Source organism: Amia ocellicauda, chromosome 1, assembly GCF_036373705.1.
Source record: "Amia ocellicauda isolate fAmiCal2 chromosome 1, fAmiCal2.hap1, whole genome shotgun sequence".
Classification (NCBI taxonomy): domain Eukaryota; kingdom Metazoa; phylum Chordata; class Actinopteri; order Amiiformes; family Amiidae; genus Amia; species Amia ocellicauda.
In genome coordinates this window covers 44,796,141-44,817,798 of record NC_089850.1, presented here as the reverse complement: position 1 = coordinate 44,817,798, position 21,658 = coordinate 44,796,141, and the positions used below count along the sequence as shown (strand labels likewise).

The 21,658-nt window shown below is 38.4% G+C and overlaps 2 protein-coding genes across 5 annotated transcripts in view; both read left to right on the top strand.

The window, feature by feature from the left end:
- Nucleotides 1-4,102: 4,102 nt before the first annotated feature.
- rsph3 (radial spoke head 3) lies at nucleotides 4,103-11,991 on the top strand. Of its 2 annotated transcripts, none has more exons than XR_010816982.1 (9): nucleotides 4,103-4,340; nucleotides 5,134-5,221; nucleotides 6,471-6,612; nucleotides 6,794-6,939; nucleotides 7,202-7,405; nucleotides 7,589-7,751; nucleotides 7,930-8,016; nucleotides 10,284-10,427; nucleotides 10,668-11,991. XR_010816982.1 is itself a non-coding variant. In XM_066706452.1 (9 exons), exons 1-8 carry the CDS (start codon nucleotides 4,228-4,230, stop codon nucleotides 10,358-10,360), a joined length of 1,020 nt encoding a protein of 339 aa, XP_066562549.1. In that variant the 5' UTR covers nucleotides 4,104-4,227; the 3' UTR covers nucleotides 10,361-10,393; nucleotides 10,668-11,991. The 2 variants fall into 2 exon arrangements, 1 of the variants encoding a protein (XP_066562549.1); XM_066706452.1 differs by having other exon boundaries at nucleotides 4,104-4,340; nucleotides 10,284-10,393.
- Nucleotides 11,992-16,765: 4,774 nt separating this feature from the next.
- ezrb (ezrin b) overlaps nucleotides 16,766-21,658 on the top strand; it is a 29,247-nt gene continuing 24,354 nt past the window's right edge. Inside the window, exons 1-2 of one of the 3 annotated variants that reach the window (XM_066706419.1) lie at nucleotides 16,766-16,918; nucleotides 17,863-17,963. In XM_066706419.1, the coding sequence (XP_066562516.1) occupies nucleotides 17,952-17,963 (12 nt within the window). In that variant the 5' untranslated portion in view covers nucleotides 16,766-16,918; nucleotides 17,863-17,951. Of the gene's footprint in view, nucleotides 16,919-17,002; nucleotides 17,156-17,683; nucleotides 17,964-21,658 lie in introns of those variants that run through there. The other 2 variants (XM_066706437.1, XM_066706428.1) reach the window with 2 other exon arrangements.

The window sequence follows — 21,658 nt, the reverse complement described above, 5'->3', positions numbered from 1 at the left end:
CGAATCATTTACACGGCATGCCAATACATCTTGCATTTCCCATCATGTAGCATTTGTGTGTATGTATGTGTATGTGTTTCTCATGACTGATTGGAGGGTGGGGAACAGGAATGGGTTTGCAAAGAGGCAGGCCTGTAGCCCAAAGTAATAAATGCCCTTTATTGTATTTTACTTTAGTGGAGAGCCAAGGCTAAATTGGTGCTACACCTGAATCACCTTGCATTCATTTTGTTTTCCTTTTAGAGCTCTGCCTCTCAGTAAGAGTCTTTGAAGAGTCTTGTCTCGTTCTTCACTCTGCAAGGCGCGGCAGGTGTCGTGCACAGTTTCACTCCTGAGTGGGATGCTGCAGCACAACGGTTCCCATGGCAGAGCAGCAGCATCGTGTACTTGTGTGGACTAACATTGCCATGTTGTGTGTATACTTCGTATACATTTGCAAAATATGAACAAAGAGCACAAGCGTGTCACCCCAGTGTCCTGCTGCACGGGGAGAGAGTGAGCAGCACATTAAGTGGAAATAACAGCTACAAAAGATTGTTGAATTGAACTTGTGAATAGAGGATCTATATGTTACATAATTTCACAGCAAGCTGTTCAGTGTCGTGACCCTGGAAAGTGATTATATAAGAGTGCAGTAAAAGTGACAGCTAAGCTGAAATTTACAAAAGGAGGAACATGTTGATTACTGACAGGCTGGACTATTTCAGTCAAAATTCTAACTTACATTTATGATTAGAAGAAAGTGCCATCTTACTAAAAAGTAAGTTGCAACTGAGTACAGTTTTGTAGATTTCTATTAGCGAGTGGGCCAAAGTTTTGATTTAATCAGACCCTTAGTGATGGAAAGAAAATGTGTAAAAGAATTGATCAATACCATGTGGGAAACTGCACCATGGATCACCATCAACATTTAAGGCAGCTGTCAATAACACATTTCAGTTCCAATACTAATGGGCACTTTTTATTTGACAGAAATTTCTTCCTTCTACCTGATGCAAACCAGCTATCAAGTACAATATTTTTAATTTTCCCACGGCTTGTGGGTTTAAATCTTCCATAATAGGAACCTAATGTTTGACAATTTAATTGAAAATGGTAGATATGGATCCAGTAACCGCATTCAGTGCAATAACAGGTACTTCTTACAAAAACCTTAGAAAAAACAGTGTTCTTTAACTCCCTTATCTGGGCACCATGTTGGCGTCATAGAAACCTCAGAACTATATTTTTGTTGACTGTAATCTATGGCTCATTATCTTCATTTGTAGAGATGTTTTAACTCCTTGTAATGTTGTGTACACATAGTACATTGTATGCTAGTCAGAAAAACACTAAGTCATTTTGGAAAAAGTCTTCTGTCAAACAACATAATACTATTACCACTTCTAATGACAAGTGCACATTAGATTAATATTAATTATGGACATTCAAAGTTTGCAACACTCTCCTCTTCATTGTTTATATAATTGTGTAGATTTAAGGTATTCTAGTAGAGGACTGCACTCTTGGTTTTGTCAAGGTATGTCACCTATGCCTTCTGGCCTCCTTTTGCCCCTTTAATCACAATGGAAGGAAATGAATTAAATAGATAATACCTTCCTTTGTGGTGCGATATTCTGAGAACACTCTTAGTTTAAGATTTTCCTTTCAAGCACAGACCTGCTTGAAACATCACTGCATGCATTCCAGCCTTGTCTATGCTTAAGAAGTGTTGCACACTTTACTATGATTGTGTATAATAGAGTTTGAAAGAGTATAATATTTCTTATTTACAAAATATAGGGCTTGAGTTTTTCATTTGATTATTTTGTTAGACTATCTACATAACATGCATACAAACTGAAAATGTTTAACTCATATAAGTGTCATCAAAGGAGCTTTCTTCTAAAATTAAAACCACTATTTCTCTTTAGTACCTTTAAAGATACCCTTGGCACCTTTAGTAAATAAACAAACACAACGAGTATTCTGACAGGTAAACTAACAAAGTTAAACCTGCAGTTCAGACACAAAGTTTAAGCAACAGACATGGTATCCCTTCATTGTTTCTTGAGTAGTAGGGTATGTGATTGTGTTAGGCGGGGGTTGTTACACCAGAGCTGTTATTTTGGCTCAGCACTATCCAAGTACTTGTTCCCAAATTCAGAGCCTCTATATTTGTAATACTTTTCCCTTTTGAGCTCCCACTATTGATAAAAAACATATTCATATTAAAGCTCACTGCATTCACATAACATATGTTTGTTCAGTTCTACTAATCAGGCAGGAAATATGCACCTTCTTCAGACCTCAATTACTTTGCAATATGATATTAGCCTTTGTGCTGAATTATTGCAGCATGGCTGTAGTCAGCTTGGTTTCATCTGCAGAATGGAAGCAGGGGTTTAAGGTGATAGTGGGTTAGAGAAACTTATCATTGCAGCGGATATACTGACATCCTACTGCTAACAAGTGTAAGCTACTGTAGCAAAGCAGCTCTCTATGTTAGCCAAAGCTTTTGGTTACAGAGGCAAAGCTTGTCTGGTCAGACTGCTTGACAAACTGCAGAGCAGATAACACCCTCCACGGATGGGCAGCTATGTAAGTGGACTGTGGGTCTGATGCATTTTAAAATTTATTTTAAGCTGCTGCCCCAGTCTTCCTAATGGGTACTGAAGCAGAACTAACTGCAAAAACACTTAATGTGCTTTTAGTGATTCTCTCATGCAGAATCTTTCTTCAAATAACCTATTTTACTCATCTCCTGGTCAAGGCCCTTATTAGTCTAGTCTGTATAACTGCAACCCTTTCCGGCAAGCTGCCCTCTCCAGCTGATTTGAAACTCTGCTGTTATACTATTGCTTTCGTTTTTTGTTCGTCCTTTTTCAAAGTAGCTCCTTTGTTTGGGACTTTTCATGGGCTGCATATCTTGGTTCACATTGAGTTCAAGATCCTTGTTTTTCTATCACGCTCTTTGTCACTGTGCTACTTGCCATCTCCGATCCTGTATCTCCAAATATATCCCCTCTTGTATTCCTTGCACATCCCCAGCAGGTTGATAGTTTGTACCTTCCTTCCTATCTCACCTGCCTTCATCCTCCTCCCTAGCCACCTATGACAGAACCAGCTACCTGTGAACATCAGGACTGAGCCGTAGCTAACCTCATTTTGTAGCCACTTTCAAACTTGCCTATTCAGCATTCACCTCAACATCCTACGACTCCAATCTCTCGCCTCACAACTTCACACCACCCACACTGAATATGAGATGACATTAGAGACTGAAACTTCTCCTACTGCTGCATCCTCACTGCTAAGGCATATTGCATGGGGATATTGCTATTGCTATTGTTTGTGGTTGGTCTTACAATATCTTGATCTGTATTTTAAATTCAGTGTTTACACTTATTGCATTAGGATAATATAAATGTTATATCATATAGGCTATATGATTTATTTTCCTGAATATTCCCTAAAAAAAATCTGTTATCTGTTATCGTTGGCTACACTTTACTGCCCATGACTCTATACAGCTAGAGAGAAAACAAAATACAGTAAAGAACATGGATTTAATACACTTCCATTGTTAATTTTATTGAAGTTTTTGAAAGTGCATATATATTTATATTCAGCATGTACTTTCCCTTAGCAAACAACAATAATACATTATTACAGTGTGATTATATGTTGTACAGTTGTTCTGCATAATTGCATGTTAATAATAACAATAATAATAATGTTTCTGTGTGCATGAGTCTGTCTGTATATTTGTCTAACTCTACAGCCACCTTTTGAAACAACACTATTGTACTGTACTGTAGAGATTATGGCCATAGTATCATTCAGACCCAGGGTATAGCCAACCATTGCAGTTCAGTCGTTGTTGTATAGCCAACTAAGTTTGTATTCTGTTTTTCCCAGGATTTAGTTTCAGTTCCTCAACACAGAGTAATGAACTTGCATATGCTGCTTCAAAATGGCTTCAGGCAATGCATATGACTCACATATAACAGTGTGTTAATATAATGTATATAATGTATAATATAATCAAACTTACGCGGAAAGCCACATTGGCGGAAGTGACGTCGCATCCCTGATACAAGTTTATGTTGGAAACAGTTGCTAGGAACTGGAGTGTCTCCCTCAGCAGCAGGAGCGACTGAGAGCAACATCACCTAAACTCTGCTGTTTCATTTAAAACTGCTCTTTGTATCCTTCTGTTTCAAACAACTAGATACATACATTAACATGGCATCTGTTTTACAGCCGCAAAAGGAGGCTGCCAGTGGCACGTACACGTTTGCCAGCCGCCCCAGGGCTGTGCAGAGCCGAAGCAAGTACAGAGAAACTGTGTCAGAGCAGTAAGTATCCATCGTCTTGACCTACAGATACAGATAACAACCACAAAGCCCGAAGTCGTGCGGGTAGACCATGAAAAAGGGACATAGAGGCTAAAATGTAATACAATTTGAAAAATGCCCAATTGCTGTGACCGGTCAGCACGATTTTCAGACTGCTCTAATCTGTCTGCAGCTCTGATGACATCATCCAGTATATATAGGGTCCCATTTACTTCAGGTTATATATTTGTTTTGTCACATGACTGTCTTCAAAAGTCTTTACCCAATTATGAACTCTGTATATATTCTTTAGCCAATGTGGTCGGGATACTTCCATATACTTTTTGGTTTTGAATGGTTGGTCTTATAAAAAGTTATGCCATAAAATGGGAATTTAGATATTGGATGATATACTGACCCCTGATTGGTGGAAGTAATGCAAGCTAATCCTATCTGTTGAAACTGTGGGCACAGGTCTATTCGCAGAGCTACATTCACTCTTATTTAACTTCTGTTAAATACAAATACATGTGTTTTGGGGCTTTTCTATAGATAATTACGTTCATTTCACAAAGCTGTGGAAATAAGTCTCAGACCACGTAATTAAGCATGATGTTAAGATGAGGAAGTTTGTTTGTTATGTCTATATAATATCATGAGAGTTTGTTAAAAAAGAAATTACCATTCCCACTAACTCAATCTTACTTAGCTATAGAAAATAAGAAAATGATACATCTTTTTTTCACTCCCTGGTTATTTGTATTACAATATGTCATATAACTGTATGCAACTTGTTTTCTTCCTTGTGATATAGAACGGAGGATCAGGTTAATTATGGAAATATTATGTATGACCGCCGAGTTGTCAGGGGAAATACATATGCTCAACACATACTGCCAATTGTAAGTACCATGTGTCTATACAGTGTGCACCCCAAAATGTACTGAACTACTTTAAAATCCACATTCTGTTTGTTTAGACTAAGATGTAACTAAATCAGTGTATCAGGCCTTGCAGTAATTTCCTGTAATGTGTGAGCACAAAGAGGAATGGAGAAATTGAGTCATGTCTTCCTCACTGTAAGAGCTTGATGCTACATGGCTTTGACTGGGGACTCAAAAGGCCAAAGTCATGGTGTTTTCATTTCATAGGCAGAGAATAGCAGAAGTAGCTAATTTATGTACTGCACTATTTTGGTCAAGATTCTTATGTCTTCGAAACCTGAAAGAAACAGTTTTCAAGATAATTAAATGCACATGGATCTTCAGCCAATGCTGCGTTGGTTTGTCAAAATGAACAATAAGCAGCACATCCCTCCTGTGCTTTATGTTGTAGTGGTTTAGTATGTCCCAGGATACACTAATGAAGAAGTAAAAAGTTTATTACAGAAAACATAAATACAGGTTAACCCGGAGCTCTCCTCTCACATGAAGTGAAGAAAAGAACTCAAGATAAGAGTTTGGAGACGCTTTTTGTACCTTCAGATAGGCAGTAGGTTGCAGTCTTATCTATCAGAAGTGATTACATCTCATTAAAATACAGTTGTACAAAATAGTTTACCACATGCATAATAATTAACATAAACCTAAGTTTGTTGTTGATGTTTAAATGTTTGATGAGTTGATTGGTGCTGGTCAGCATTCTTAGGCAGCAGATGTTTATCAAAGAAATTGTTGTAAGTCCTTAACCAAATACCTGTGCCCCGAAACACACAATTTCTATACTGTTTGACTGTTTCAGCTGATTGAATATCCTAGAAGACAGTGGCTGAATGAAATCATGAGAAGACAATGCTTGATTGAAGTAACCTTTCAGACAGAATAAATACAAATTAATGATTGCTTCATAGATAAATCTGAAACAATGTATACTATAACAACATGAAACAATTAATAATATATACAGAATATAAAGGAAATAATAAAAGTAAATTTTCCCACTACGGTGTTTTGTTTTAAGTATTATTTGTTATCTCCCTTTTCTGGATTTAGCGCTGCGTGTGCAGCTTCAACATGCCTTTTCTTTAAAGAAGCAATATAAGCTCGTCCTCAGTGCCCGTTTTCTGTAGTATTGAAGTTCAAAGTGTAGCTGAAGCAAATGTTCTTAAGTGCTCTCTAAAGCCCCCTGATTTGCAAAGTTGTTTCTTTATAGACAGCCCAGGCAGACCCCATAGAGGTGCAGAGACAGCAGGAAGCCAGAAGGAGGGCAATAGCAAGAAAACGGGCCAAGGAACAGTTTCGGCAGAGGACTCCCGAACCATTGGAAGGCAGGAAACATATTGATGTGCAGACAGGTACTAGTCCACAACTGACACACGCTTGAAAGAAGACTTCTCAATTTTATTTTATTTATTTGCAAACATACAAGTTTTTATTTTAAAGGTTTGTGGAGCCCACTCTCTAAAACCCATCGTCTGCAATAAAATGTTTTCCGGACTCTCCTCTTGTAGTATCAGCTGTGTTTGTTGCTTTCAGAGTTATACCTTGAAGAGCTGAGCGATCGCATTGAGGAGGCCAATGTGGAATGTCAGACTGATGCCTTCCTAGACAAACCGGCCACGCCTCTCTTCATTCCGGCCAAAACAGGGAAGGATGTGGCCACTCAGATAGAGGAAGGAGAGGTACTGCTTTTGGGCTCATACGTAGTGGAGCAACTAAATGATCTTAGATGTGTGTTATTACAAATTCAAGTTCAAAACTTACCATTTGATTCACATATGTATTTAGTTGCTTAAAGAGATCGCAGTGTCTTTTGTGTGTTGACCTTTCTTAGACACCTAGACAGTAGACAGTAGTTTGTTAAATATATACTACACATGAATTATAACTTTTAATGCTTTTGGCCCGGAATCAGTGAGTCCCTTTGTCCACCTCCCTCTGCAGCTGTTTGACTTCGACATTGAGGTGAAGCCAGTCCTGGAGGTGCTGGTGGGGAAGACGGTGGAACAGGCCCTGCTGGAGGTGATGGAGGAGGAGGAGCTGGCCAGCCTGCGCGCCCAGCAGCGGGCCTTCGAAGAGCTGCGCAATGCCGAGCTGGTGGAGGTGCAGAGACTGGAGGAGCAGGAGAGGAGGCACCGGGAGGAGAAGGTAAAACGGTGGGCCGGGTCTGGGGTCACAGGGAGGAGGAGACTCGGATCAGCAGCTGATGTTCGATTCCACTAAAGTAATTTAGTGAATGTGCGGAGTGTTTTGTTAGGCATGTTTGGTAGGCATGTTGAATGGAATGACAACAGAACTGAAGTGAGCTATATTGTTTCATCTGTGTCTCAGGAGCGCAGGGTTAAGCAGCAGAGGGAGATTCTTAGGCTGGAAAAGGAGACTGCAGAGAAGATCGCAGCGCGCGCATTTGCACAGCACTACCTGGCAGACCTGCTCCCCTCTGTGTACACAACACTGCGGGACAATGGCTACTTCTATAACCCAGTTGAGCGGGGTTAGTTCAATGCTAATTTGTATTTACTTTGTCATGGTGCTTTCCGTAAATGTGGATATTATGTGCTGCTATTAAGAAATGTTTAAATGAATTAGGTGTCAGCCATGACTGATGACATTTTTGGCTACTTTCTCCTGCTTTGTCCATCGTGGTTCTTTTTCTTTCTGTCTGTTTGTAGATGTGGAGACGGGATTCCTGCCTTGGTTAATGACAGAAGTCACCAACAAATTGGACCGGGGTTCCCTTGGTAGAACAGCACTGGACAGTAAGTTATCGTGAGGAACAAGCATACACACAGGAGATGTTTCCCCGACGCTGACGCATTCGTATTTGTACCACACACGTGTACAGATTGTATTTTCAAAGTGCTGGTGTCTCAGTAGGACAAGGAAAAGTCTCTTTCCCTTCCTCTGAAGTCTGACGTAAAAGAGGTTCAGTGGCTTGGCCTCACTGGTGTTGTGTATTTTTAAAACTGGGAAGTTGGTTCTTCCTCCCAGCCTCCTGTGGTCACATGCTGTATTGTTACCTCTGTCTTTTGGCCACCAGCCAGAGACACACTATATGCATTTGGAGAGAAGGAAACAAAAGTAGTGATCCTCAACAGTAGCCCTTGAGGACCACAGGCTTTCCATTTTCATTCCACTTGAGCTCTGGTTGAGAAATGTGAACCAAGCATTCATGTAACTGGACCAGTTGACCTGTCTCCCCGGGTCTGAAGCCGGTAATGTCTTAAAGAAATGTATACATCATGCTGGCCTGTGCCTCTAAACTGAAGCAATTAATAATTTAAGGAAGTATGTGGAAGTTGTGGCTTGTAATTTCAATTGTTGTTGGCTGTCCCGCTTCCTGTGTCATGAACTGAATGCACCATGCACAGCAGTCATGTTTCATTGACATTTTTTTGTTTGTGTTTAGTTTGCGTTTCAATGATAACCATTTACACGCCAGGGAGACGCGTTCAGGTTTCTTGTTTAACCAGCATGTGAGCACCCCCATGTGGCAACTTTTGACAGAGCAGACATAGACAATGAGAGCAGTTCAGCGTACTGTACTTCACAGGTATGGAAACTAACTTTCTGAGGGAAAGGACAGTGAGGCCTATTATAGGTATAGATATGTGCTCAAGCTGGTGTGTTTTTATTTATCTATCTATCTACCTATCTATCTATTTGTTTGCTGAGCTATTCCTGAGAGAGGGAATTTAGTTGCCAGCCACAACTCAATAGGAAACTGAAACAGTCAACGAATAAAGGCATGTCTGTCTGGCATGGAGGCACTGTGTTTTCATATCTGGCTCAGATTGCTTATATGCAAAGAAAACAATGGTGTTGCCCATATTAAGCACTCAACACCATGACTGATTATTTCTAGGAAACGACCTGACAACCTCTCATATTTACAGAATACTTTCTCAATCAGTTGACTTTGAATTTGTTATTATCTGCAAAGTAGAGTTATTTACCTACGCACTAATCTTCCATTCCATTCTGATCTTCCACGTGAGCAAGATTGTCAAACATCATCGTCGTGGCCTGAACTCTCCATCATGGTGCTGGAGATTAAAAGTCTTTGGGTTCACTTTGCCCATGTCACGAATGGCCACTTTTTTGTGGGGAATAAAATCAACATGTTGGCTTGTCCAGCAGTTATCTCTGACCTTGCATCCATTGAACGTGTTGAGACATGCTTGGCAGGCGTCTCCAAAAGCACTGACAACTCCCACAGAAACTACGGGAGTGGCTCTTATAGGAAGAGCTCCAGTTTCTCAGGCAGAACTGATTCAGCTCCGGTAGAGGCCTGACACATCCCTGCCAAGCCTGCCTCGCTGTTAATGAGGATGACTGATGTCATATGAGCAATGACTGTGAAATGCTTCGACGTTTTTCCTTAAATGTGCCACTGAATTCACTCCCAGATGATGAGGCATTTCACAAAGTTACCTGTGAGTCTCTCTCATGGAATGCATTTCATTATTGTAATGATGTGTTGGGTTTCACAATATTAGATGAAAATCACCTAATTTTGTGAGCAGTATATATTCAAATTAATCATTTTATCATTTTTATTCTTACCAAATTGTATTCTTTCATTGCTGAGGTTTTTAAAATGCAAAGCAATTAAAACTTAACTGAGAGCTGGAAATGGCAGTGAACTTCCAATGAAACAGGACCCCACAGCTGTCGAGGCATTATTTTGATATCTGGGGTTGTGGCATCAAAATGCAAGAAAACACAAAACTGCCATGAAGTAGTATTTTTACACACAGTGCTACTGGAAGTGTAATGAACAGTCTGCTCCAATTACACTTTTCTTTTTGCATTCCTTACATTTTTTACATATTCTACATTCCACAGAGTGTGCACTATAGATTAGGATGAATGCAGAAAATGGAATACAATGTTCAAATCATGACCAACATTTTTGTGTTACTAATAACATTAAAATTGGTTTTATTCTGATTTATTCCCATATAACAGCCATCAAGTTTGGAGGTTTCTCATAACGTGTCATAACCTTTTTGTCTGTTTACAGTGCTCATCCGCGATGTAGTTGACAAGAGACTTAAAGACTTCCAGCAGATGGAGCAAGAGCCACCTTCTTCAAACTGAGAAATTGGCAGTGCCCATACGCCGCTTCACTGGGTAGCACTGCATTGCTTTTCTTCTCAAATCTATAGTATGAGAATACTTTATCACCATTGTTTTCACTTCTGTTGTCTAGAGTTTACTTAACATGTTTGTAGCATATTTTTTTGCTTTTTGCTGGCCTATATTTAGAGACGTAAAATGACTGAGAAATTGGAGAGAAGAAGCCATTTATCCTGAAAAAAGTAGATCATTACGTTAAGCCCTTTTTATTTTAAACAATACCTTGAAAAGACTGATCTGGTGTAAACAAATGCTTTTCTCTTTACAGGAGCAAAACTGCTGTGGGAAAAGAAAAATGAACAAAGGATATAATTTCATGAATGAAAAGTAAATCTGACATGGAGTATACTAAAGGGCTATTTGAAAATGAATATCTAAAGAATTTATATTTACATGATTCTGGCATATACGAAAGGTTGGCAAAGATCAGCTCAGCTCTTTCAATAATTGTTTGTTGTTTAATATTTGTATCCCTTATTTATTAATTATTTTTATTCCTTGCATGCATATGAAGTTTCACAGATTTATTCCCCGCAGACTTGTCATAGTACATGTTACTATTATTGCCTTGACTGTATTGGTCAAACATTTTACATACTAGGAAAGTATAACATTATTAATATTAGATTAGCATTTGCATTTGGGTTCATAGACAAATCTTCGTACTTGCACTAGCATGGGGGTTATGAGTTATTTAAAAAAAATTCCAGTTATGGGAAATTTAAGATAATACCACATAATAGAGTAACAGGTGTAGCTGCCAAAACTCTGTGTTTATGGGTTGATGATATAATTTACAGAATGGGACCAAGAACACAAAATACATCAAGAGATAAAAATGGTTTTAATAGCAATGTTTTTTTCTTGTCTTGACTCATTATATAATACGTATTTAAAGCCTAGTGATAAAATGCTCTTGTTAAGTGTAGTATTTCACACCACACTGCAATTTCACAGTGATGATCCATGTTCTTTGGTCAAGCACGTTACACCTACTGTTCAAAATCTTGAGGATATACAGACCAGCCTTAATAATTAATGTATTTCAGTGCTCAACATATTCTACTATCATACATGACTCATTTCTGATAAGCCTATTTGCTGATAGTAAATCATCTTGGCTGTGGGTTTGCAAAGCCAAGGAAATATGTAAGACCCATTGGATCCAATATGTGGAACACCTCTAGACAAGAATTTTCCTGAAATTTCTGCTGGTTCTAACATCTGAACATTGTGATGACTTGTGTGATGACTGTAATCTTAATCTAGTTTTACGTGCTGACTGTCTGGCACTGCTGAAACCCTTTAGGCCATATTCATAAAACCTTTACTGTTGGGCTAAGTAAATGCTTGTGTTAACACAAAGAAGTGGGGAAATGACACATTAAGCTTTCAGAGAGCTATTGTAAGCTCGCAAAGTTATTTTAAATGATCTGTAATTTGTACCATTGTTGATTTTTTTTTTCATCTGTTAAAAAGTTAACATGATGTTAAAGATGAATATGCATGGAAAGAAATGTGCTTACACATTCAGGTAGTAATCTGCATGGCTTATAGCCTATGCTGCAATAAAAACTCATTCTTGGAAATCATCCATAAAACTGTCTCAAACAATCCTTGTCATGATGCCCACGTTGACAATTATACTTCCAGTCAACGCTGTTTCCACAGAACCATTTTCTGAGGTTTTTAAATAAGGTATGTACAATATGTTTCATTAAGTCTTAAACATTTAATTTGTATTCATGAAAAAGAAGATAAACGTCACTTGATACAACTTCAGAAGAAAGCCAGAAAGAGAGTTAAGTCATTCCTTTTTGCCGTGGCAGATTGAGTATAAGAGTTGTTGGTCTAGGTAATTGTTAACCCTGTAATAACTGTCATTTGGGATGTTTTTTTTTAAAGGATGAATGAATAACTAAAGTGGGATGCATAAGCTATATAAAATAATACTTAAATGTCATGGGAGAACTCCTTACAGACATTGGTGATTGAGGCAAAACTCTGAACAGCAAGTTAAATCCTCTGCAATATTGTACGGAATATGCTACACTCTCAGCTTTGTCATATGGCAATATTGTGTTGGTTGGTGTCATGCCCTCAACATATTATCAGTACAACAGCAGATAACACAATGTGTACTGGTGACCATGGAGCTTTTACAACAAAACAGCCTTTCTGATGTAGTACATTACCCTTGGTATATTCTTATACTGCTGGAGGCAGGTTTGTCCCATTAGTTTTTGGTACTGAGTGTGTGTGTGTGTGTGTGTGTGTGTGTGTGTGATCCGTGATGTACTGGATCCTAAGAGACAAATCTGACCAAGAAGAAGACTTGAAAAATTGCAGGTAATTTGCCGTCAAGGAAAACTGAAGACCGGTGCAAGAGTCTTGGGAGGCCTCCTTCCCTCTGAAGTACTCTAACAAAGGCTTAAGATTATTATTACACACACACACACATATATATATATATATATATTCCCCTTATGTAGCTGTTTCAGATATGTGTTTTACGCATGCAATTATATTACACAATAGCTCAGTAATGCTATTTTGAAATGTTGATGTATATATGTGTGTTTGTGTGTGGTTATGTAAGCTACACAACAAAGGAGCTAAGAATGTTTTTTAAATAATCTGTATAGAATAAGACAGACAACTATTTTGACGTCATACAATGGTTGTATGCTTGATAATATATAATCTACTACATACAGTGTAACAAGTCCCGTTCTGTAACTTTCACTTGAATACAGAAGTGTCGCTGTTTTATAAAACTGAGCCTTATTGAGAGTTAGTTGAACACTAGACCAAGCACAGGCAGTGCTCATGAACCTGTTGCATGCAGGTTTACTTTGCTCCGCCGCATGGACCGCGATATATACGACTCTATTTTAGTCCTGGTCTGCTATTGGTCGCCTCGGCCAGCTATGAAACCTCCCCACCTAGATCACAGCGCCACCGAGTTTGTCATGGGCGTGTGTTCGTGTCAAACCCATTGAACACTCCCACACAGTACAATTAGAAACGCAAGGCTGGCTGTACATATGGCTGGCATCATGCAATAATAGACACACATACGTGCACATATTCGCTGCCGGACACTGTTGCTATGACATGCTTTGTTGTGCAGCACCGTGAGAGTGACGTAATGCCACAGAAACTGCCCTCGGCCACAGGCTGGAGGCTGACGCTATTTTTACTGTTTAGGATGCTGAAGCTTTCTGCACAGGAAGATAATGTCTAAAATAGTATTGTATTGGGAAAAACCCGCCTATTGTTCATTAATGAAAATAACAGCTAGACGGCTTTAGTTCCCCGAAAACCGGTTTTATGCTCTATTTCTTCAACGGTGGCTTATCTTGATTTTGAGAATTAAAAAAATATCACTCCTAAAAGCTTTAGAGATGCGTTACTCTTTTTGGTGCAAATGAAAATGAAATGTAGAAATCAAACTAATTACTGTTTATATTAAGAACAATATGAATAATTATACTACATGTAATATGACTAAATGTATTTTAATCATAGTAGAACACAAAATGATCACTTGATGAATTCTATTCCCAAAGAAAATACTATACCCCAGACATTTATTATATGCACTTCACAATAAAAGACATATCGGTTTCAGATACAGATAGGTATTGCCTTGTACACATTCTAGGAGTTATGTTGTGATTTGTGTGCTAATACTGATTAGTGATATAGATCACATTAATAGTGCATGGTGACAGTGTTGTAGTTCTGTGTCAGTTTTCCACATTGTCAACTGGAGGCCCAAGTCCTGCTAAATGAGTGACTGCCACGTTAGTGAACAGCTTATACTTTGCAAACATAAGGTTCAGTTTTAATCAGACTGCTTTAATCTGCAGATTAAAGAAGTCCTTGCAGGTGCTGTGGTGACCTTAGCATTGTCTCAAAAATGTCCTTTGAGGAAACCCAGTGGGGCTGAATTCAGGACTTTGAAAGGATCAAGGATCTACCCCATTCATTATTATACATTTTTGTCCCAGACCTTTTTCCATTTTGTTCATGCATACCTTGAATCACATCATTAATATTATTTATTGTATTAAACACACTCACTGAATTCCTCCAGTTACAGACAAGGTCCCTGGCTTGATCATCATTCACAACAGACCAAACAAAGACACCAGAGACATTTTGCTTTAGGGTTTAACATTGCATTCAGAATCTCAACTTAAGACAAATACATAAAAACATTTTGACTGTCCATAGATGTTATTCTTTCTGACCAGTCCCCATGAACCCGGTGAACCAGTCTAAATCTACCTTGGATGGAGTGGCTCTGTAAAAAGTACTTTTTTGTCTGTGCCTCCTGTTGTAGGTTATGTCACAGGAGGGCTGACATTGGACTGTCAATCAGACCCTTACCATGTGGTGTAAGAGTTGTTCTGACAATAGAGCATTATGAGATACTGTCATTGGTATTTGAATGATTGTAACGATTAACGAAGTGAATGTATATCTAGGGATACAGCTTTACACAAGCTGTTTGAGATATTACTAAAAGAGCAGGACACAGCTCACTTTTGCTTTCAATACATCTCACCTACTATCTATCTATTCAAATCAATTTGTTTGTCCAACAGCCCTTGTCAGGGACCTTATGGCCACCACACCTCAGTAGCATTTATTTTTAACATTAGCAAGCGTGACTCATTGTACCTCCTATATTTCTAATCTTATGAAGACAAGTTTAGTTATTTTCTTTTAACTTTTTTAATCTTAACTGCTGGGACTTCAAGTGAATGAAAAGAAAAGAGATGGCAAACAGTTATATATTTCAAACTTCTAAGACATATATTTATAAAATAGATCTAAATATAATCCAATAAATTAAGGTGGTGCATAGGTGCTCTGGATTATCTGGAATGGGGTTAATTTCTCAAGCAGGATTCACGTGATACTGCATTAGTATGGGAAGTGAACTTGCTGTGAAAAGCAAGTGCAAGTACTGTCTAAATGAAGACAAAGAAAAATACAGGAACAGAAATTAACAATACAAAGGGCTATGACCTCAAACAGACATCGTTGGTTCTGTCTCTTTGTTGACAGTGAAAAGGTTAAAGGAACTGAACCTCCTTAGTCTACAATAGAGGAAAACTGAAGATTTGGTTCTGGTATTGCAAATCAACCCAAAAATCAGCAAAAAGGATAACCAGATTTAAGACTGAAAGAATTAAGAAGTATATTGAGCTCAAATGTTGCTGCAACCTGACAAATACAAATTCTAGGTATGTCAGTTTCTGGTCATTTTCATTACGCCATATACTTCTTGTCACTTGTAAAATAAGAGGCTAAGTCTAACCTTTCAATTGCGAAAAGTGCGAGTCATCAGTGGGTTGAAGGCGTTGCACAATCTTAAACCAGTTACACAGAATCTAGGAGTTCCAGTAAAAGATAAAACAAAAGTCAGTATAATAGTGAATAAAGAATATCCATTGTTTCCATCTCAGCTTTATATTAGATATCATTATAATCATTCAAACAACAGACATTTATCAAATTTAATTTGAACAAGAATTGTTTACTAACTGATGAGCCAGTAAACTCCTATACTAATGCAAATGTGTTTATTGCTTAATGGGAAATTTTAAAGAACATTTAATCTAATCCTTTCAACAAAAATATTACTGCTTCTTAATCCTTCTTAATACCTGATGTGTGAAATATTGTAATTACAAAAAGGAATGTGAATGTTAAATACTAGGAACCATACCTTAACAAGTATTTTTCTCTATATTTTAAAATGCAAATATCCCTTACATTACCATAAAGCATTACAAAATACTTATATGTTTTACTCTTCAGATAAACAATTCTAGAAATAAACCTACCATATCCAATTGATAGATTGGCTACATACACCGTGTCATAGGAACTTGTTATCTCTAAAAGATAAAGTCGTCATAAACTTCCCATACTTTAGGGTGGTTTCCCTACACCCAACGGCTATAGCAGAATAGACAGATAATAGATTAAATAATAATAATATAATCACCAGTATTGGCAGTAAATATTCAGTTTAACTTGCATTCACTTCAAGTCAAGCTGCAATACAATCTTATGAAGTTGCACTTAAGATTTCCATTAGAGGTGCATATTCATTTTTGTTTTCATTTTTATAAAGTGTAATATAGATATCTACAACACTACAGACAATCTGTTGCGACAGGTTGGACTTTGCTATTACAGATTGTAACAGCTCCTCTGAGATTGAACAAGAGTCCTGTGTGTTGCTTTACTCTGCTGGTTCTCATCCCCCCTCCGCGGAGGTAGGCCTTGCTGGCGGCCGGTAGGAGGCGCTGTTGGGGTCGCTGCCCAGGAACCTGGGAGAGGACTAGCAAGCGAGCTGTAGGACAGGGAGACGGGTCAGCCATATTGCAGTGCCACTGACTTCATCTGAGGGAGGGGGTGCCCGCGGCGGCTGCTATTTCTCACTCTGCTGAAATCACTCCTGCTGGGGCGAGAGCCACCGTGAAGTATTTTACAGTAAGTTCAGTGATTTTGTCCGACAAGCCGGGCGACGGTGCGGGCTGTACGGCAGGGCTGGGTTCTGCACTTGTTCTGAGACTTACAAAGGAAATCTCTCAACAGGTGTCATAGGGATTAATGTGGGCTGGGGTTTATAACAGAAGCTTAGGCGCAACAAATGTATTTCTAATTGGAAATGGTAAGAACTAATAATGATACCAGTCACGTCGTTGCACTCCTCTGACTTGAGACAAAGTAAGTTTGGGCTACAGCTTCATACAAATCTGACTGGGAGGAGGACACAAAAAAAAAAAAGTTAGACGTGCCATTTTAAGCAGGATTTTATTTCTCTACAAGACAGCAGCAAACACACTTGTGGTGATGTGTGACCTGCTCGTCTTTTCAGTTGTATGTATCTAATGGGTGATGCAATCTAGAACGTCGGTGTGATTTTAGAATGCCACTCTCTAAAAACACAAGCGCTTCACCAACTATAAAATAACACGGAGTTTCTTCCCTGCTTTGGCGTGTTTTAAATCGCGTCGTTGTTTTATTTCCTACGAATAAAAGGGAAGGTTTCGGAAGCCATAGTTCCTATCTTGATCAGTGACTAGTATATGATCTGTGGTGCATTTAGTTCTGTACGTCCAAGGGTCACACCTTGCTTTAGATGTGCTGAGGTAAGTATTTACCAAACAGGGTGGAGACTATGCGACCTTTAACTAATTGTATCACACACTATCGGACGACTTTTTTTTCTTTTCTGTTTTTTCCTCTCTCTCTCTCTCTCTCTCTCTCTCTCTTTTGGGTGAGGCCAGGGCGCTACATATCTAATAATGATTCATAAATGCATACTGGCGTGCCTGCCTGTCTGACACAGTATCACAGTTGAGCCACAAAGGACGGGTTTGTTCAGAGCTGTTTCTGTTTCTGCTCTCAGACCATTTCTTGCTTTTTTTAAGGGGCAGACTTGAGAGGCGACCAAGTGATCAGTCCTTTCCGCCCGAAGACCGTTTCTCACAACTGCGGGTGAAACTCAACAGAACTGAAAATGCCCAAACCAGTAAGTCATATTTCCTTTCTACTCTTGCCTTATTGTTTTATTTTGTTAGAATGGGTGTGTATACATACAATACAATGTATCTTTTCGTCCATTAAATGATTCAGTACATTTAAATTGTATCAGGGTACCCAGTAAGTTGAAAGCATTATTTGGAAATAGTTTCCCTGTGAGCTTATTTTAGTAGCTGAACTTCATACTCTGAGGAATGCAGAGAAACCGATTCTGAACTTTCATAAATGCACCTCAGATGCTTGGTCTGTTTAATTGCGGTGTAATTCCCATCACTTTCATGCATCCTTTAGCATGTCTCACGATTGTAGGGCAGAGGGGGTCAACCCTCCCTGATGGTGCCTCTGAAGTGTGTGCCACAGCAGCGGGTTTGTGATGGGATGATTGGAGAGACTCTCTTGATTGATCAAGTGTCTGGAATGTTCTTTTCATGACCGTAAAGCACAGCTCTCCTTGTACTTTTAAACATCATAAATCATACAGGACTCTCAGGTCAGCTTTCATCCATTACAATCCCTACACCTATGATTGCACCATTGGTTTTCACACTGTGGTTGTGGTAGTTACTGCTTCGGTAGGCCAGTGGAGAAAGTTAAGGTTTGCTTGAACCTTGATATCTCAAAGAAAGGAAATGGAAGCACACTCTCAGTGAAGTCCCTCGCCTTGGTACAAGCAATAATAATTTAAAAAAGCCTATTTTTCAATACATCTATTCTTTCTTTTCATGCTACATGTCTTTGCTAGATTACAGATGCAATACAGATGATAGATTACAGATTATTTTTCCTTTCTAATATATGGAGCTGATTTATTTAGATGTCCTTAATTGTGGACCATGTAGAGCCATGTTCTAACCAGACAGTATTATTACAGTGGTTTTAAATGCTTTTGTAATGATTGATCATCTGCCATCAACATGTCTAATGTCTATTTTATTGTATGAGCCATGGATTCATGTAAAATGGGAGCCCACAGCACCTTGTGGTTGATTTATGGCAGTCTTGACTGCTGTTTGACTATCAAAGGTATAATTTTATGTTTTGGTTTTGCTGTATATTTTAGTGTTTTATATAGTAAGAGGTTAAAACTGGCTTCAGCAGAGATCTCTGTTCTTCATCCCAACTCCCTACTGCTATAGAAAAGTTGTATTATTATGAATGCTTCCAGTTCAGAGTGCTGGTTATTTCCAATTCCTTACTGAGAAGTCAATTTATGATAAATGGCTATACTAATTTCTAATGGCTTTTGTTAGTCATAAAATTAATCCCTGTGGGTGAAACCGATCATTCTCCTGTTGCATCAGCAATCATGATGAGAATCTGAGAAATATAAAATGTATTTCAAGGTGATTTGATTAAAGGCAGCATTTGGGGAGGGGAGGCAGGGAAAGAAAATAAAACGATGCATTAAAAACGTTTGTTACACTAGAAGCCCTATGCATTCATGCAGACACTGCTGTTGTGTGGCTAAATGTTATTGTCATTTTGTAAAAAATAAATCTTACAGAAAAGTTCAATCACTCCAAGACTTTGGTAAATGGAAATACATTTTAGCTGAAGGTATTGTTAAAGCTGTATTCAGTAACCATTCCCCATAATTGATTATACAGGTTATGCAGAAGGGGTTTGTACTCTATATTCTGATTTGTTGCTTAAGTGTCGACCCGGTGCAGGTACAATCTTTCCAGTGAAGCTTGCAGGTGAAATAAAATTGTGTTAAGCACAGAGGAAGAGGAAGACCAAGCCCCCGTACAAGTCGAACAGTTCAAGTTTAGAACAGGTTTCATGTTGGAATGTGTGATTTTGTGAGAGAGAACAGGTTGGTGGGGAGAAGACATTCTCTTAGGCTAGTTCAGGAATCCAGTTTCAGCAATGCACGTTTTTAACACTAACGCAAGAGACATTTTAAGCCCAACAAGATGCATTAGAAGGGCACGCCTTGTTTAAAATCATGTGCCGGTGAACCTCTTGTTTTTCCACACTCTTGTTCTGAAGCAAAGCACCAAAATGTCTAAGTGGCTTCATGCAAGGTGTGGCTTTAATCCACTGACAGCTCTTTGTTGTCATCATTTGTTTTGCTGAATAATTTATTTTAAAAGTAATGGTTGGTACACCTTCAGGGTGTATGCTGTACCGTTGTTATTGCAACAGTTTAGTATGTTCACGATACCTATTCGACTTCAGAGACTGCAGATGTTGGGAGGCCAGCTGATGTTCTGTTTACTCTTCCTGTGGCTCCTTCAACATGATCTTTTTTAGACGGAGAAGTCAGTCTCCTAAATAATTTGCCCATATTAATATCTCCAATATCCAAAAAAAACAATGCATCCATATGAAGGTGACCAGTATGTGTAACAGTTTTCGGGAATAATTAAATTAAACTATTCATACAGTACTTGCAGACTGTTCACAAATTCTTAAATAAGTGCAAGACATACCATGCGTCTCTTAAGAAGCACTGTTTTAAGATGCATTGCTTTGTATTCCAAACAATTGTTTTTTATTCAGTATGTTTTTTTAGAAAATGTTTATGTGACTATAAAACAAATGACCAAAAACTGCTTAGATAGCCCTTGTGTTCCTGGTTTGTTTATAAATTGAATCTTTTATAAATGCTAGGAGAAACATTGTAGTTTTATTGTGGGGGCATAGTCTCTGGTGAAATGCTCATTTCCCCTTTAGGCAGTTCCAGCAAGCAGTAGGTCTATATGCTTTTTGTTGAGTAGCCTAAAGGCCTTGACTAGGGCTTTTATTGTTAGATGTACAATTTAATTTGAAATTCTTCATCAGTGAAAATGAGCATTTAAAAAAAAAGAAAATGAGGTGGAAATTGCCAAATCTTAAATGTGTTTTGTGTTAATAAAGATAAAAATACATTTTCTAGAAGGATATAGGAGGTAATAGGCAGAAATGTACTGCTCAAAGTTGCTGGTTTCAGATTATTTTTCTTCATACACTGATTGTATGCCATGCAGTGTGTTCTTATAGTGCTAGTGAAACATGCATTGATTCCAAGCTAATTAAAAGTTCCTCCTATTTATGAATCTAATGTATTATAGGAATGTAGTGACATTGAACAGGCATATGAAACCTTGAGAATACATGTTGCTGTGTGAACACTTTTGTGCTTATCAATTTAATTATTTTATGGAATGCAGGTTCAAGTCTGAGTGAACTTGGGCTCAGAAACTGTAACGGGTTGATTTAATAAAACCATAGGCTATTTTGTGAATCTCTGCTCGTCTGCACCAAACATCTCGGATGTAGAAACGGGAAGAGATTTAGAATTATGAACACTTGTACTACATTCGTTGTTCGACAGGGTAGGTGTGATAAAATGGTAGCAAATGTTTTCTCTTGAGCTCAGGCAAACATTTAGCCTGCCCTTTGTCAGCTGAATATATTGTATTGGGCCTCACTGTAAGCATTCTTTATGCTCAAAGTTCAGGGTGGCTAACTTTTCATAAAGCTAATTATTTACAAGGCCTAATTTAAATCTTTCACAGTCTCAAAATTCAAGTATCAGGCTAAGAATTGTTTTCCCATCTTGACGGTCAACTCGAGGGCCTGGAGAAGAGGGCAGAATATCTTTGTCCAAAGATGTTTTTTGTGGTGTTAAAAAGTATCTTGTGATCTGCAGAGGTTTCTTATGCCATGCAGTGTCTGTTTTCATTTTAATATATGAGG

Bases quoted from the DNA above. Each gene is read 5' to 3' on its own strand.
- rsph3 (XM_066706452.1), top strand. From the start codon at position 4,228: ATGGCATCTGTTTTACAGCCGCAAAAGGAGGCTGCCAGTGGCACGTAC. The intron at 4,341-5,133 runs GTAAGTATCCAT...CTTGTGATATAG, and splicing joins AGAGAAACTGTGTCAGAGCA to AACGGAGGATCAGGTTAATT. The intron at 6,613-6,793 runs GTACTAGTCCAC...TGTTGCTTTCAG, and splicing joins ACATATTGATGTGCAGACAG to AGTTATACCTTGAAGAGCTG.